At 39.6% G+C, this 18,846-nt stretch overlaps 1 protein-coding gene across 23 annotated transcripts in view; it reads right to left on the bottom strand.

Moving 5' to 3' along the window:
- swt1 (SWT1 RNA endoribonuclease homolog) overlaps positions 1-18,846 on the bottom strand; it is a 200,266-nt gene that overhangs the window by 81,035 nt on the left and 100,385 nt on the right. For 22 of the 23 annotated variants that reach the window (XR_011357696.1, XR_011357697.1, XR_011357695.1 and 19 more), the window contains 2 exons: positions 12,378-12,538; positions 5,388-5,526 (listed from right to left, as the gene is read on the bottom strand). Coding sequence is in view for 20 of the 23 variants with exons in the window: in XM_069938165.1 (XP_069794266.1) it covers positions 5,388-5,526; positions 12,378-12,538 (300 nt within the window). In the remaining 3 variants the exon portion in view is untranslated. Of the gene's footprint in view, positions 1-2,924; positions 3,158-5,387; positions 5,527-12,377; positions 12,539-18,846 lie in introns of those variants that run through there. The other variant, XM_069938164.1, reaches the window with a different exon arrangement.

Genomic DNA, 18,846 nt, shown 5'->3' with positions numbered 1-18,846 from the left:
TTTGCCAAACACCACAATTTTTTTATTCAAACAATTGTTTTTTTTTTGGGCAGTGAAGCGCATTAATAAAAATGACGACGCTGCAAGAGCCGCTGTAATGGCAACGATACCATGGACTTGGGGAGAGCAGGGAGTGGAGACTCAGCACTCCCCCATGGGGACCTATTGCCCAGTCCTACTGCAAATGGCACCGTACAGGCTATAAACAGCCAGTTAAAGCAGCCGACCATGGGATCTGGGTCCAAGATGGACCATCTGTGTTTGGCAGCGGCCATGAGGAGTAGGAAACTTCTGGGGAGCAATGGAATGGCACAGGGTACCAGTAACAGGGAGACAACCCCTGTTAAGAAAGAGAAGCAGAGATGATGCTAAGGATGGTGACCATGGTGATGAATCAGTGAGTTGCAATGTGGCTGAATGACACATAGGCGGTGAACTGTGGCAACTTGCGGCTGATGAACCCACACAGGCTGAGCTCTGCTGTCAACCTGAGGTCAAAGGACTCAAACCAGGCTGTGGGCTGCTGGTGACTGGCTCATGAGAACCAGCTATCGGAACGGAAGTTCGAAAGGGTGCTGAAGGCAAGAAGGGCTCCCAAAGGGCCCTGGGAGCTGAAGGCTTCCTCATCTTGAAAACATCTACTAGTGTACCATGGAAAGCATCCTGGCTGGTTGCATCACTGTCTGGTATGGTGGTACCAATAATCAAGGCAAGAAAAAACTCCAGAGAGTTGTTAACTTGGCCTGCGACATCACTGGTACCAGACTTCACTCCATCAAGGACACCTACAAGAGGCAGTGTCTTAAGAAAGCAGCTTTAATCGTCAAGGACCCCTATCACCCACGTCATGCCGTCTTCACTCTGCTACCATCAGGAAAAAGGTACCGGAGCCTAAAGTTGAGCATTCAGCAGCACGAGGTCAGCTACTTCTCCACTGCCATCAGATTCCTGAATGATCAATGATCCAAAGACACTGCCTGACTTTGACTTTTCATGCACTATTTTTATTTATTGTTGTAAGGTGGTTTATATTAATGTTTGCACTGTGATGCTCCCGAAAAACAACAAATTTTGTGACTTATTCATGACAATAAATTCTAATTCTGATTGTATCAGAGGTTTGGATCTGGGCTCAGGTTACCAATAGTTTGAAATGAACTGGACCTAGACCAGCAGCAGTAGAAATTCACCAAGACAGTGGTATCTTCAAAACAATAATTTTTATTAATAACTACTTGTAGCGAGGTGCTACTATAGAGCGAGAGAAGACCGGGTGTAAGTGAAGTTAAGATTGATTTTTTGATTTCCCCAGCCCTGCTTTTATAGACCCAGCTTCTCACCACTGGGCTCGATTTTCCAGCTGCTGCAGGTGGATGTGACATCACTGGCAAGCTGGTCTTTGATTGGCCATGGCTCTCGTACAGGCTCCTGGCTCATGAAGGCCATTAGTGGGCATGGGCTTTCTTGATGCGGTAGTCCACCATTTTCAGTGGTGCATGTGTGTGTGTGTGGGGGAGCGCAGATCCAAAACCATTATAGTTTAGGCACAATTCTGAACAGGTGATTAAAATTTAAAGTTCAGTCTTATAAATCTTTTGTGTTGAAACTCTGAATCTTTAAACGGTTGTTCAAAAGTTATTATGAAGTGGGTAAGGCGGCAAGTCATCAAACTTCTCAAAACTCAAATTCTTGTATAGTTGCTTTCAGAGAAATGTTTCTTCACATGATTTTTCCACAATTCCCCTCTCTTTCTTAGAGGTTACAAAACTTGTGATTTACACGATTATATCACGAACCCAGGCAAGGGTTTTAAATGAAATTACCATTACAACTGACCCCCGGTAACATTGTTCTCTCTTAACAAAGAAAGACAGTTGAAGTGCCTGTTTCTTCCAAAGCTACTTGGATTCTGTATTCCTCCCATGATAATGAGAATACAGTAGCAGTTCTCTTCTCACAGAATATGACTGCACTTGATTTCAGGTGAATCTGGTTGAATACTTAAAATGCAGCTTTTCAAATGTCTTTAATCACATGACTTGCTTTGATCATCACTGGCTCTTTTTCTAAAAACACAGTAGTCTCTAACTTATCTCCACAGGTCATGAAGCAAATGGCTGTTTGTTTGAATAGGTGCCTCTCTCAGCACTGGAAGGATCATAAGGCTTCTGTTTGACTCTGAATAACTTTGACTCTGGAAGACCTTTCTCATCTAACATTAATATGTGAGATGTAAGTGTCTTTGTGCGTGTTTCCCTGTTTCCAACCCACAAAGTCCCTCTCTGAAATATAATATGTTATAACTTAAAGATTAATAATAACACAAGTCTGTCACACTAATCCAGATACTTAGTGACTCTGAAGGGAGTCTCTTTTGCTTCACTTTCCCTCATAATGTAAGGAGCGATGTGGGATGCTAATGGCAAATCTCTGTCTCACTTATGGCAGACTAAAGGCAATTTTGTGTAACATTAAATTTCTGTTTTCTTACATGATGATAAATAGCATCAGATCTGATCATACCAAAAAGAGGTCAAAATTACCATCCAATCAACAGTCCTCATTGCCATTCAAATTGGCACCAAATTTTTTGATGAAGACACAATCACGTCTTCATGACATTTAGATGATCCTGCATTTAGTCATGACTATAAATAGCATCCCTTTGCACTTACATTTCATATTGTTCAATATTTATCACCGATCTAATTTACGTGTATTTATTGTCTCTTTTTAATTCAATTCAGTATACTACTGGAGATTTTTTTAAAACTATGTAGCTGTTCAGCTACAACAAAAATTTTAGTCAACATTGTACAAAGTATATGACAATAAACATTATATTTGTCAATATCATTAGTTTCAGCAAATTCAAATGTATTGTTATCTATGATAAAATTGAAACTACTACTGTATAACAGAAACAAATGGTGTATTTTTCAAAATAATAGAATCTGTCATACAGTAGGGGGCATGTACATCCAAAGAGGCTAATCTCTGAGAATGATTTAATCAAACAGCATGGGAAAAGCCCAGTTTATTATGGTATAGCCAGGCCTCAACTGACAGGAAATTAACAATTCAATGCACAATTAAACATTTAACAAAGCCTTCTGTGAAGATTATCACAACACCAGAATGTTCTTAAAATTAGTGCCTGAGAAAATAGGATAAGGAAATTACTGCATATAGTGTTCTTTTGAAGCTACAATTAATAGTATAAACAGAAAATTAACAAGTAAACTCCACAAAATATAAAAATTATGCAGTTTTACTTTTCTTTCACGTCTATTGTGGAAAATCTTTAAGAATCAATGAAATATGAGAACCAAATCAAAAGTTACAGTGCCATTCATAATATATTGTTAATTACATAAAGAATGATGGTATCAAATGAAATAATTTGCTTTAACATAACATCACAATTACAGCACGGAAACAGGCAATTAGGCCCTTCTAGTCTGCACCGAACCAAACACTCCTCTCTAGTCCCACCTACCTGCACAATGACCATAACCCTCCACCTTCTTCTCATCCATATACCTGTCCAGCTTTTTCTTAAATAATAAAATTGACTCAGCCGCCACTATTTCTCCCAGAAGCTCGTTCTACACCGCTACCACTCTCTGAGTAAAGAAGTTCCCCCTCATGTTACCTCTAAACCTCTGCCCCTTAACTCTTAACTTATGTCCTCTTGTTTCAATCTCTCCTACTCTTAACGGAAATAGTCTATCCACATCCACTCTGTCTATCCCTTTCATAATCTTAAATACCTCTATCAAATCCCCTCTCAACCTTCTACGCTCCAAAGAATAAAGACCTAATCTGCCCAATCTCTCCCTGTACTCTAGATGCTTAAACCCAGGTAACATTCTGGTAAACCTTCTCTGCACTCTCTCCACTCTGTTTATATCCTTCCTATAATTAGGCGACCAGAACTGCACACAGAACTCCAAATTAGGCCGCACCAATGCCTTATACAATCTCACCATCACTTCCCAACTCCTATATTCCATGCAATGATTGATAAAGGCCAGCATACTAAAAGCCTTCTTCACCACCCTATTCACATGAGTTTCTACCTTCAGGGAACGATGTACCGTTACTCCTAAATCCTCCTGCTCTTCTGTATTCATCAATGCTCTCCCATTTACCACTTATGTCCTATTCTGATTCTTCTTACCAAAATGAAGCACCTCACACTTATCAGCATTAAATTCCATCTGCCATTTTTCAGCCCACTTTTCTAAGCAGCCCAAATCCCTCTGCAATCCTTGAAAACCTTCTTCATTATCCACTATTCCGCCTATCTTAGTATCGTCTGCATATTTACTAATCCAATTCACCACCCCATCATCCAGATCATTAATGTATATAACGAACAACAATGGGCCCAATACAGATCCCTGAGGCACACCACTGGTCACCGGCCTCCAACCTGACAGACAATTTTCCACTACCACTCTCTGGCCTCTCCCTTTCAGCCAATGTTCAATCCATTTGACTATCTCAAAATTTATACCTAAAGACTGCACCTTCCTAACAATATCTTTCACTGTCTCAGCATTCCTGAGTGTAGAATGATTATGATAAAACTTCCAATCACATAATTCTGAACTAAAAGTTGGGGTAGATAAGATTTCTATGCTTTTCTCATAAAATTGAACACTTTAAAAATGTGCACTGGTAGAGCAAAATTTAAACTAAAATGAAAACAATAAAGAATAAAAGTCCAACACCAAAATAAGGTACTCAAAATGGTCAGATTTTAGTAAATGGCCATGCCTGAAGGAGATAATTCTTTATCAAGACCAAAAAGGTTTTTCACAATGCTGGTAAATGAAGGGGGAGATTCTCATCATTAAAAAGTATAAAATGTCAGTTAAAAATTTCAATTATTTGCACAGCACAGATTAATATATGGGAACATGCACAATATTAAAAAGATTTTCAATGATGTGCAATGAGCTGCTGGTCTGAAGGAGACAGCAGTTGGTGTGGTGTTAAATTTTATTCTTCTTTTGCAAAATAATGGCATGTACACCCAGAGTTTACAACACATGCCTTGGAATGTAGCTGTCGGACAGCTTCCTCAACAACAAACTCAATCAGGGACTCATTTAAGGACTCTTACTTGTGCACTTTATTGATTTATTTTATTCTCTCTGTATTGCACAGTTTGCTTACATTTGTTATCTGTTCATAGTTATTTATTTGTTTACATGTATACGCTGTGTACAGTTTTTTTTGCACTATCAATAAGTGGTAATTCTGCCTCACCCACAGAAAAAAGAACCTTGAAGTTGTATGTGATGTCATGTATGTACTCTGACAATAAATCTCAAATCTGAAGTGACCAAATCAGAAATTTTAGGATCTTTACATACCCGTTTGAAGAGAATCACTTAAGATGTTCACAGATGATTGTAAATTTCTTTCCACGATTAAGCCAAACACAGCTATCCAATGCTTCTTCATGCATGCTAATATGTCTTTCAAAGACCAAGGAGGCTTCAGAAATAATATCTAGTATCAAGATCAGAAAAAGATTACAGGCATTGCATCATTCCTGAAATACCTAATCATTATAAACACTGTGTTAATAGTCCAGTCCCAATATTTTAAATATACATAAAAATCAAATTATTTGACAAATTGTGCTCAACTAACTTGGTTATTTTTTTTTAAAAACAAATCACAATAAAAGTCAATGAGGGTTGTGTATCTGACATTATCACATGAATGTAAACAATACTTTTGACAAGTTCTCATGTGACAGGCTAACTGACATAAATGAAGATATTAATGAATTAGGCTTAAGTGCAGGGATATTTTAAAGACTTTTGCAGATTTTTCCAGTTGTCTGGTCAATTATACAGAAAAGTGGTCAGTATAATTCAATCTACAGACAGGTGGATTTGGAGAAGTTAAACAAGGCAGCACAGTACAGTAGCACTTTATCTCCACTCAGGGCTGAGGATGGATCACTTCCACTCAGATCTTGTGGGCTCTGTTGTCACTGTTGAGGAAAATATGGAAACAACAGACTTCATCAAAGATGGGGCAGGTGGTGACCAAAAGGATTGGCTGGTGAGAAGTTTTTAGGGTAATTTGCTCCTTCCAAATGCAAGGGTCTATATGCTTCCATGTATGCTACCAATGTTTTCAATACCATCCCGAGCACTTCATTTTTCCCTGCAACTTATACTTCCTTATTTGATCATCAATTCTTTTGTCGCCTGATTACACAAGAGGATAATTTAATGTAGCCTAACTAACCCACCAATCTGTCTTTGGGATGTGGAAGGAACCAACATAAACTACCTCAATATATGGATAGAAGATACAAACTCCACATAAAACGCATCCAATTAAAAAAAAATATATTTTATTTTTGATTTTACCTCATTAAACCAGGAGGACACATCATTGACTGTTACAGAGCATATCAATATCTTCCCATTCCCACCCCCTCCGGAGAGAGGAAAAGTAGAGATAAAAAGAGAGAAAGAAGAGGAGAAAAGAAGGGAAAGAGGGGCATGATGTGGTGTCAGCGCTTCCAGTGTGCATCCATAGGAACTGTGAAATCACGCCCTGTAGAGCTACTTTTCTTGATCCATCTATGGGTGAATTTCTATAAGTCTTTTTGTCATGGAATGGCTACAGTCATGCTCCCATGTACTTCAGATATGGCTGCCATATTTTAACAAAGATGCTGTGTCGGTTTCTAAGATTATACGTAATTTTTTCCATGGGAATACAGATAGGCATCTCGGTAATCCACGCTGATATGAAGAGGGGAGTCAAGACTTCCAGGTCATTGCTATGCAATATTTTGCTATGGCCAAAGGTATAAATATCAATTGAATTTGGAATTTGTTTAATTTGTAGCTTATGTCCATGAGATTCCCTAGTAGATACAACGTTGGGTCCGGCGGAAAGATTATCTTCATTATTTTAGTCAGTATGTCAGCCAAATCCTGCCAAAATGGGGCTACCTTTACACAAGAGCAGGTTGCATGAACGAATGTTCCCTGCTCCACTCCAAACCTAAAGCACATTTCTGGCACCTCTGGTTTTGCCTTGTGGATTGTTTTTTGTGTGAGATAGAGATGGTGCAGAAAGTTGTATTAGACCAGACTGTATCTAGAGTTGATAACTGTGTTCACACTATCTTTACAACAGTCTGACCAACATCTTTCATCAATTATGATGCCCAGGTCCAACTCCCATCTTTCCTTTGATCTATGTAGCCCCTGTTTCATCTTGGCAAACTGAGTACATTCTTGATATAAATTTGGGCACGTTTCCCAGTTGAAATAACCCCTTAACCTCAATAGGTGTAGGTGGGGTCACTGTAGGGCCCCACAAATCTCTTCAGAATAATCTTAATTGGAGGAAACAGTGAAAGGTCCCATAAGACAAATCATATTTGCCTCTTAGCTGCTCAAAGGACATAAGCTGTCTCCCTTCGTGGCAGTCCTCAATATGTCGAATCCCCTGCCAGTGCCAAATCATCAAGATTTAATTGCCCTTGTTCATGGGCATCAATTCATTTTGACTCAGTGGTGCCTTAGGCAATATTTCCACTTTCTTTCCAATACATTAACTGACCTGGAGCCAGATTTTAATCAGATGTTTCAGTCTGGGGGTTATCTGTTTTTTTTTTAGCTATTAATTTGGCATCCCATTTGTACATGAAATCCTTTGCCATCCTCTCCCCCATTGCGTGCAATCCCATTTGCACCCAAGTGGGTGGTTCCCCTTCCTGAAAGAAGGATACAAGGAACCTCGACTGAGCTGCTAGATAATATTTCTTAAAATCAAGCAACCTTAGCCTCCCCCACCCACCAAGCTGGACTCCCATGTCAGTTTTTTTTATGGCTATTCTGGATACTTCCCCATTCCAAATGGATTTCCTTATATTGCCATTCAGCGCCTTAAAAAAAAAGATTGTGGCAATGGAATTGGCAAAGATTGGAAGAGATATTGGAGTCCCAGCATCATCTTTATCTTTATGCAGTTGACCCTTCCCATTAAGATGATGGGCAGATCCCTCCATCTCATTAATTTTCCCTCAGTCTTCTCAAGCATAGTGGGGTAGTTGTGTTTGCATAAGTTTTTCAGCTTACTATCAATCTTGATTCCTAGGTATTTTGTAGCTTCTACCTGCCAAGTGGCATGATGTTGGGTTTTTTTTTGTTGGGTTTGTAGCCTGATATTGTACCATAATCCTCCAATGTGATGAGCAACGTTGGCAAAGACCCGGCCATGTCTGTTAAGTACAGCAACACATCATCTGTCATTAGATTTATCTTGTGCTCGCACTGACCCACTTTGAATTCCTTTATCAATGATATTTCCTGCTCGCCTCTGCCAATGGTTCAATTGCTCAGACAAACAGCCCTGGAGACAGAGGATAGCCAGCCCTCCTTGCTGGACTTACTAAGGATACTTTTCCATCCATACTGACTTTTTCCCATGGTTTGTCATACAATGTTTTTATCTAGTTAACAAATGTTTATCCAAATTTTTCCAGAACCTTAAAGAGGAAAGGCCATTCTAGCCAATCTAAGGCGTTTTTTACATCTAGCAAGTTGATTAAACTTGGATCATGCTTTGATGCCAAATGTGTCATATTAAATAGTCTGCTTAAGTTGTTGGCAGAGTGCCTCTTCCTGATGAATCTCACTTGATGTGGATTTATCAGTTTGGGAAGGTATCGACCCTGTTGGCTAATGCTGTGGCTATTATTTTGTAGTCTGTATTTAATAGTGAGATAGGTTTGTATGAGGATAGCTTCTTTGGGTCCCTGTTTTTTTTTAAGGCATCACTACAATGATGGCCGTTGAAAAAGATTCTAGGAGAGTCTGTGTCTCTGCCACCTGGTTCGCTACCCCCATTAACAATGGTATCAATAGGTCTTTAAATTCCTCAGGGAGGAAGCTGCCCTCTCCCGGAGACTTGTTTGTTTGCAAGGTTCCCAAGACCTGTTTGATTTCCTCATTAGAAAGTGGGGCATCTAATTCTGCCTGGTCCTCCTGGCAGCTCAATCTCCGCCAAGAACTCCTCAATTTTATTCACGTCTCTTGGTGCCTCGGATTTATACAATTTCTCATAATAAGATTTAAAGGTGTCATTAATTTTTCTTGGACTGTGTGTTATCGAGTCCGTCCCGGACTGAACTGCATTAATCATCCTTAAATTTCCTCTGCTCTCAATTGCCATGCCAGTATTTTATGTGTTTTTTCACCTAGTTCATAATATTTTTGCTTGAATCACAAGAGTGTTTTTTTTCACTCTATATATTTGCAGTGTTGTATTTAAGATTTTTGTTTTACAATTCCCGATATTTCTCATTCGATCCCAGATTCTGATATTCTCTTTCCAATTTTGTGATTGCCTGTTCCAATGTCTCCACCTCAGTTAGTGTTTTTTTTTAACTTTTAGTACATGAAATTATTTTCTCCCTTAGGTAGGCCTTTAGTGTGTGGCAGATTAAGAATTTATTATTAGTTGAGGGGCAATTTGTTTCACAGAACAGTGCAATTTGACCCCTTACAAAGGTGCAGAAGTCTGGATTTCTCAACAGCGTAGCATAAAGGTGCCACCTATATGCCTTTGCCTGTTTTTCAGACACTGTTATCTGAAAGGTCAGCAGTGAGTGATCCGATACTAGCCTTGCTAAATATTCCGACTCCAGCATTCTTCTTTCCAATTGGGCAGACTTCAAAAAGTAATCAATTCTGGTGTGAAAGTCATGGGGTTTCAAGTAAAAGGAATAGTCCCTAGCCTGCGGGTTCCTCTGTCTCCATATATCTATCAGATTTAATTCTTTTATAAAGGCCAGAGTTGTTTTTGCCACCTTGGATCTCATCAATGTCTTTGTTGTCTGATCTAGTATAGGGTTCAGGCAGAAGTTTACATCTCCAATTAATATGTTCTGTTGACCCTCTGCAGCCCTCAGGAAAGCATTTTGCATGAACTGCTCACCATCAAAGTTTGGCACATAGAGGCTTAGTAGTGTCCATGGTTCTGAATTTAGATGGCAGCACACCTAATTTCTTGAGTGAACCCACATCCCTGCAGATATGAAGCAACAGTGCCAACTGGTACACTACCATGCTATCTACTTCATATGAATCTGATAAAATACCATAAATAAATGAATGGGAATTTACAGGAATAACTAATCAAAACATAGATATCTGGAAAACTGTAAAAACAAGTTTGATTATATGATGCTGCTAATTTATTTCAAAGCATTTGTTTAAATTATGATATTAGTTTCTGTTTAAGCGTGTGAATATGAAACAGATGGATTGAGAAAGATGCCACTGTGCACTTAAATGATGCAATCATCACCAACTCTACTTTCAGAATAACACTTAACTAGTCAATGAACATTGGCCTTCCTCAAAAACTTTCCCCCCAATCACGTCATTATTTAACACATTTGTAGGCAACCTGGCATGCATATCACCCCAAGAATTAATTCATGCAGACGAAAAGGTCACAATTCTTCAGCACATTGCCAAAACTCTGATATAATGTTATTGGACATATATTTTCTTCACTAGGTAAGCTTATCAAATCCACTTGACGTAATCATGAGTATTTTCCACCTGTACAATCATGCTGGTTTGGATGTGCACCTAGCACTAGCTGTGTGGACTATAATGCTACTCCAAGACACTGGGTATCTGACCTTCAACTACCATAGAAAACAATTTGTGTTGAGATTCAATCAAGTTTCCCTGAAAGAAAAACCTGCAGGAATCGACTGGGTTACCTTAGCTGATGCTCTGCAAGCTGACAGGTTCTAAACTGTTTACTCAATAACAGAGTGGTACAATGAAACCTAGCCTGGCAACTCATATAAGAAACAACTAGGTGCATTGGAATGGAAGCGCTGAAACCACCAATTCTCACATCTCCTGTTTTCAACAAATATCCACTGAGACAACATCAAATGTAGCTGTGTTTATACATTTTTTTTGTCCAAATTCATTGTATCCCTCAATAATGCTTTACTGTCAATTAATATCTCAATTATGGGAACATATTGCTTCCATCCTGGAATCGCATCCTGATCCAAGTGACATCATTAAATAGAATGGAACCATATTGGTGCTCCAAATTAAACAATTCATGCTCCTGTGGTAGCTCACCACAAGGCAGGTGAACTGACCCCACTTGTAAGCCATGCAGTGGGGCAGCCGGCCAAAATGGCATCATTGGGGGTTTCCCTTCCTTCCAGCATGGGGCTCAGAAACCTGCACTGGGGGACCACGGGACGCCCAGGAGATGTCAGCGCCCTCCAGGGCACTTCTCAGATAGGTCCGGGCTGGGAGTATAAGTGCAGCCCAGCAGCCTGCAATAAACTAGTCTGCTCATTGAGCTCAACCTGTCTGGTTGTATGTGTTATTGCAGGAGCAGTGTAGCCGCCGCTACACTCGAACATTATTTGACTGGCTTTGACATTCCTTGACATATTGATGTACAATCAACTGTATAAGGACAACAGTGCACTGCTGTACACATTACCATAAACAGATACAGTAGAAATCCAAAAATTCAGACTACTTGGGGATTGGGTCAGCCAGATGTCTGGATTTTCCAGATTCTCGGGCAGTACTTTTAAAATTCAAACTTCAGGAAGAATAAAGAAGAGATAAACAGGTAAATTTTGATAATTTATTCATTAGTAAATACAGCATGCTTCATTTACCAAAATGGGCAGTTTTAATGAAAAATAAAAGTACCGCTGTGTATTTGTGGCACTTACGCATGCATGCATTTGAAAAGTCCGGATTTATGGCATCCAGATTTTTGGACTTCTATTTTATTTCAGGACAAGTTAAAAAAATATTAACCACACAACACTGATAAAAAACTACAGTGCATCTTCAGTGGATGAACAATAGAACCAAGCTAATTTTCTCCTGAAGCTTTAACTGGATGCAGAACTCTGTGTTGACATTCAGTTATGAACATATTGTCATACAAAAGCCATTATTAGTAGTTATTAAATTGTTCTAGGCTTAAAGCCAGAAAATAATGCAAGTAATTTCCACTGGCTTCCTACCGTTCATCTAGTTTTCTCAAAAACTAGCCACAGATTCTCAACCCAAACATTTTGAGCAGAAAAAAATATGGTGCAATTCCATCTAACTGATTTCAACACATTTTATACCTTCCATAAATAACTACAATAGGAAGCAAACCATGACTGATAAATGTCACATATTGCAGAAAATATTCTTAACAGTACATGAAATAGTACAAAAAAGATATTGTTGTCAATCTGTAATTTTTAAGAATGTTCCTGGGGGAAAAAAAATCTGGACAAACAACACAACAATCTATTTTTTTACCTCTGTCCAGAGATGATCATACACTATTTTCATCTCTGTTTCTAGGATGACTGACAGAGCGCAGCCTAATGACTTCTCCAGCTGAGAGGTAATGCTTGTAATATCCAAAACAAACTTTTGTGCAAATAAACCTTTTCCATCTTGATTTTGTATATTGAGATCTACAAGATAAAATGACAAAAATATCAGAGTTAAATCAACAATTCACAATATGATTAATGCATATAACCTCTCCCACTAAGACAGCACTTATTAAAGTCAAATTAGTTTTAACAGAATGAAAGCACTTGTACAAAATCATGTACCAAAAAAGCTTTGATTGTTAAGACAGTAATGTTTTAAAACAACTTCATTCGTTGAAATATAATTACTTCATGTGACCAGTTGGAAAATAAATGAGAAAATACTGTCATCATTTTTAATCTATTTGAACCATAAGAGCAGAACTAGGCCACATCCTATTCAATACGATCATAGATGACCTCATCTTTCCTCACTTCCATTTTCCTGCCTGTAGCACCGTGGAGAAAAAATGTCTATGTCAGCATTGAATCCATTCAATGATTTATCCTACACAGCTCTGTGGAGCACATAATTTTCAAAAGATACATAGCTTTTGAGAAAAATAACTCCTCTTCACCTTTGTTTCAAATGATTACCCCTCATTCTGAAACTGTGCCCATATTCCTACATTCCTCCACTCTGCTGGTTCTACACAAAGTCCTGGAACACCTGGACTGCAAAGATGCATACATCAATTATAGTTCAGCAATCAGCATGATTATCCTCTTAAAACTGATCCGCAAATTCCAAGACTTGGGACTCATCACCCCACTGTATAATTGGATCATGGATTTTCTCACCTCCAGACCACAATCAGTGGGGATCAGCAAGAACAACTCCTCCACAATCTCCATCTAGAGCACCACAGGGCTGCATTCTTAGCCCCCTGCTCTACTTGCTATACACCTATGACTGTGGGGCTTGGTACAACGACAACACCATCTACGAATTCTCTGAGGATTCCACAGTAGTGGGTTGTATAAAAAGGGGGTGATGAGTCAGCATACCAGAGGGAGATTGAAAACTTGGCTGAATGGTGCACCAACAACAACCTCACACTCAATGTCACCAAAACCAAGGAGCTCATTGTTGACTTCAGGAAGGGAAAACCAGAAGGGTATGATCTGGTGATCATGCCACAAGACATGCACCAACAGCTACTACCCCTCCACAACAAACTTAATCAGGGACCCATTTAAGGTCTCTTATTTTTGCATTTTTTTCCTCTCTCTCTGTATTGCAGTTTGTTTACATTTCTTGATTGATTTACATATATATGATGAGTCCAGTGTTTTTGCACAACCAACAAGTTCTATTCCTGCCTCACCTGCAGGATAAAGAATTTCAAGGTTGCATGTGATGTCATGTACATATTCTGACAATAAATCATAAATATGAAATCAGCAAAATATTGTCTCAATGTTTACCTTATCAAGTCTCTCTCGGCTTCATATGATTCATTAAGATAAATGAAGACCAATACAAACATGGACTAACACACAAAGTGTTGGAGGAACTCAATAGATCAGGCAGCATCATGGAAAGCAATAGATAGTGTTTTGGGATGAAAACTCTTCATCAGCTTTCTTGATAAATGGTTTTCAGTCCAAAGTTTAGACCATCTATTGCGTTCCACAAATATTGTTTGACCTGCCAAGTTCCTATAGCACTTTGTGTATTGCTCCAGTTTTACAGCATTTGCAGATTTCTTGTTCACAATCATGGACTATTTGACAAGAGGCCAAGTATGGGAAATTATTTTTCTCTATCCTTTCCAGTCACAAGGCAATAAGTGCAAATATTGTTCACCCAACCTGACTCACAAGTGTACTTTCAGTACTCTTTAGAGTAGAATTTTTACAATCAGAAATTATAACAGCATTGATGAATGATTTGAGAAGCACATTGCTCACCATAGAACTGAGCAACACAAGTCAGCCCAGTACCCATTTAATCTCTGATCTGTGTTAAGAGTTTGTCCATGTACCACTGAGACAAGAGGAAAATTGGCTAGATTTTACTACTCCTACTATAAATACTTTAAAATAATTGTCTATGCACATAGGTTGAGATTATCATCGGTTAAGATTGTAATGAATCCTGCTTCTTGGCACCCTAGCACTGACATAATTCAATGGTGAAGAACAGCTTATGTTCTACATGCAATACAAAAATTTGCTGGAGAAACTTAACAGGTTATGCAACATCTATAAGAAGTAAAGGGCAACAAAGATTTCAGATCTGAGCCCCTTGTCAATGTATGAGCAAATAACAGGCAGGTGTCTGAATAAAATGGTGGAAGCAAGGAGGGGGAAGAAAGAGAGAAGAGAGGGGCAGGTGGAAGAGCACAGATTAATCGTTAAAAGGCCAGAGTTGGACACAGGCAGGAGGGTAGAAGAGAAATCAACAGAAAATGATGAAGTGAAGATAGCTCTCTGATTATAGAAGGGAAAAGGGTGTGAAGCTGGATGAAAGGAGACAGAAAGGACAGAGAAAGAGAGAGACTCAGGAAGGGGTTTAATGAAAAATGAATAAGTTGATGTTAATGCCGTCTTGTTGGAGCAAACTTCGACAGATACACGGTGTCCTCCAATTTATGGGTAGCCTTGGTTTGGCAGTGCATGAGACCATGGATAGACATATTAGTGTAGGAATGGTATGTGGAATTAAAATGTCCTTGCTAATGCAGTGGAAAGAGTGAAGATGCTCAGTGAATGAATCTCCCAGTCTATATTCAGTCTGGCCAATATAGAGGCCACATCAGGACCACCAGATGCAGTAAATGGCCCCTGTTCATTCATAAGTGAAATAATGCTTCACTTGGAAGGACTGCTTGGGGCTGCATAACATATTGGCCATCCACCTAGATTGATTGAATTTCTTCATAAAACAGGATAATTTCTTGCAAGAGTAAGCAAGTGATATTATTACACAATAGAGAAAGAACTGCAGCCTCTTGCTATATTATTTCACTTGTGTATACAGCTCCTGATCAAATATGGCTGCTGCCATGAGCCACAATATTATGGTGCAACAGTGAATCACTGTTCCAGATTTGGAAAAATGCCTGCAACATGAAGAATAGAAAAACCAGTTATACCCACACAAGAAAAGTGCTTTAACTTTGCATATATCCTCACTCAAGATTCAGAGCAAGTACACCTGCCGACAAAGCACCATAGGAAAAAAAAAACATTCTGAAAGACAGTAGACTTCTAAATAAAACATTTGTACTGTTCATTCTTACTTAAATTTTTTTTAAACTCCCGGAACAAAATGGTGGAGAGTCAGATACATTAGGATGATAATTCCAAGTTGAATCAAATATTCTATGTGCTCATAATCAGGAACTGTGCCTTTGATAATATCACTGAACAATGCAGGCTTCAAAATATGAAGAGAATGTCTCATGTTCAAGTTGGATTCATTATTAAATTTCCAAGTCTGCCCTTGGCTAACAAATCTGCTTTCTTATTTTGGCCGTAATTCTACATCAAAAAAGTATTCATAGAAATATGGGGGAGGAGGTGGGTGCTGTGGAACAGAAGAAGAAGCTTGTGCAGAGCCAAAAAATGTATATGAAGGGACATGTTTCTGTGGGTTTTCCCCAGGAGCTCCAGTTTCCTCCTACCATTCAAAACATACTGGGGGGTGTAGGTTAATTGAGTGCATAGATTTGTGGGCTGAAATAGCCTGTTATCGTGCTGTATGTGCACTTATTGCTGTAAATTTAATTTTTTTTAAAATTGAAAACAAACAATGTAAAACAGGGTGGAGAGAATTGGGAGGAAAAGATTGTGGTTCAAGTTCAACAACTGCACATCTTTAAAAAGTGTTTCAATTTACTCAGATAAAATAGCAAATGAATGCTGGAGGGTGAAATCAAAATGTTTTAAAAAGGAAAATTAAGGTATATTTTGAGTTTCTTGGATACCTCAGATAACTGTGCTCCAAGAAAATTTTGAGTATTTGCATTCAAAATAATGCTTTGTTTAATTTAAGCAGTTTTCAATTTTATATTTCACAAACAAATATTTCTCCATCTAAATTAAAAATATAGAAAGTAACATTTGGATTTCAAATAAACAAGATCACATTGCCCTCTAAATGCCTGTGTTAGTCCATTAATGACATCATTCTCCATGTAAATACCCTTCCTTCCCAGTTAATCTGGTCCAATTCTCACATTAACATTAGATTGGGAGGAGACTCTATTCAAGATTAAATAAAATATTAATTTTATTGTCTTTGTAATAAATGTCATATGACATGAAATTAATTGTTTTTGCCTGTTTTAAGGCAGAAATTGCCTGAAGCCCCTCTCACAGTCAGAGAGAGAGGACCAAAGGAGAGTGGATCCCCGCCCGCCCCCCCCTCCCCACCAGTCAGAGTATCTGCAGATTTTCCTCCCCTCCACAGCCTCCAGCACTTCTGCAGCCTCTGCAGTGACAGAGTCCAGTCCAAACCATTGGTAACCTGAGCTCCAGATCCGAACTTTTGACACGATCAGGAGCCCCTCAGTACCCCCTTGCATCCCAGTTCTAATACCTGGTATCCTTACAGCCAGTCTCCAGCAGCCTTCAGCCTTGAGACACCGGCAGCCTACCGCGTGCGTCAGTCTTTCAGCCGCAGTGCCCCCTCACTAGTCCGCCGCTGTGGTCACCATCCTTTGGGTCGTCTCCTCTGGTTCTCCTTCTCAGATGGGGGAATGGTCTCCCCGTTTTCTGGCGCCCTGCACCAGTCTTCCGGTCCCCTGGAGACTGCAATCCCTCATGGCTGCAGCTGATAACAGGCACCATTATCTTGGGCGTAGACCCCCGCAATCATGGGATTTTAAATAAAACTATTGTTGGCTCCTTTAATGGCCGTTCAAAGCCTGTGAGGAGCTGATGATAGTTGTCTGAGTGGTTGGACCCTGTGGGAGTGTTGTGTCTTCACTCCTCACTCCCCACAGGTCCACACCAGCAGCAGTGCTGCTGTTACAGTGGCTCCAGCAGCACCGCCATTTTCATACTTATTCAACTTGATTCTTAACTGTTCTCCATTATAGATATGGTGTCAAGATGACAGGCATTAATCTATTAATAAATGCAGCTTTTGAATGGTGCTGAAAGGCACTAATAATTAAAAGAGAAGGATGTGGCATAATTTTCAGTGATTGAACACTAAATGCCATCTCCTGATGGTGTGTTGTTGGTGCACTCCAATTTTCCTTCTTAAAAGCCAAGTAAAAACACAAAATGCTGGAGAAATTCAGAAGGTCAAACAGTGTCTTTTATGTAGCAAAGGTAAAGATATATAACCGATGTTTCGGGCTTGAGCCTTTCATCAAAGTGTGAGAAAATGCTGGCAAGCATCCGAACAAGAGAGTGTGTGTGTGTGTGTGTGTGTGTGTGTGTGTGTGTGTGTGTGTGTGTGTGTGTGTGTGTGTGTGTGTGTGTGTGGGGGGGGGGGTGGCAAAGGCAGGAGATGATAGGTAGAGAAAGAAATGAATGGACAGCAGCAATGATGGGGAGGAAGGATGGCAGGGCTGTGAGGGTGAAATAACTGGAAAAACAGGAAAAGAAGGGAGGGGAAAGAAAAGGGAAGCAGGTTTATTGGAAGGCAGTAAAATCAATGTTAATGCCATCTGGCTGGAGAGTGCCCAGACAGAAATAAGGTGTTGTTCCTCCAATCTGCGGGTGGTCAGGGTGGGACAATGCATAAGGCCATGGACAGACATGTGAGTGCGGGAGAGTGACCTGGAATTGAAATGGTTGGCCACTTGGAGGTCGCTGTGGTTGCAAATCAAGCAGAGGTGTTGAGCTCAATCAAAGCGTTTGCAACCACAGTGACCTCCAAGAGGCCGACCATTTCAATTCTGGATCACACATCAGAATGAGCTGCCAGAGGAAGCAACAGAAGTGGGCACAGCATTTAAAAGACATTTGAACAGATACATGGATACGTATCTGTTTACAGGGATATGGGCTGAATGCAGTGTAGCACAAATAAAAGCTCTCACAAATGGAGGGAGAACAAACTCTTTTCTTAGCTTACAACTATAGGTTAGGTCTCACAGTAGTTTTCAGAAGGCTTCTGGGTTTAGGCAGGAAACCAGGATTATATGTGAGCAGATGGGGTTGGAGCCAGCCATCAGCACAACACACTACCAGTGAATCCCAGTTCACTGCATTCAACCCTTCCTGCAGAATTTAGGGTCTGTGAATGAAGACATAGAACATAGGCTCAGGAAAGAGAAAAAAGAAAAAGAAAGAAAGAGAAAAAAAATACAGTTATTTACAAATTTAAACAGTCTGGGGGGTCTGGAAATCATGGTGGAGCACCTTAACATTAGAGGGCCTTGGACTCCTTGTTTCTCCTGGTCCCCTTGTGAGGGAGGAGAGGTGGGCTGGGTCTCCGGCCC

The sequence above is a fragment of the Narcine bancroftii genome, chromosome 5 (genome assembly GCF_036971445.1).
Source record: "Narcine bancroftii isolate sNarBan1 chromosome 5, sNarBan1.hap1, whole genome shotgun sequence".
In the NCBI taxonomy this organism is placed as follows: Eukaryota; Metazoa; Chordata; class Chondrichthyes; order Torpediniformes; family Narcinidae; genus Narcine; species Narcine bancroftii.
Note: the sequence above shows the minus strand (reverse complement) of the source record. Positions and strands in the feature narration are given on the sequence as shown.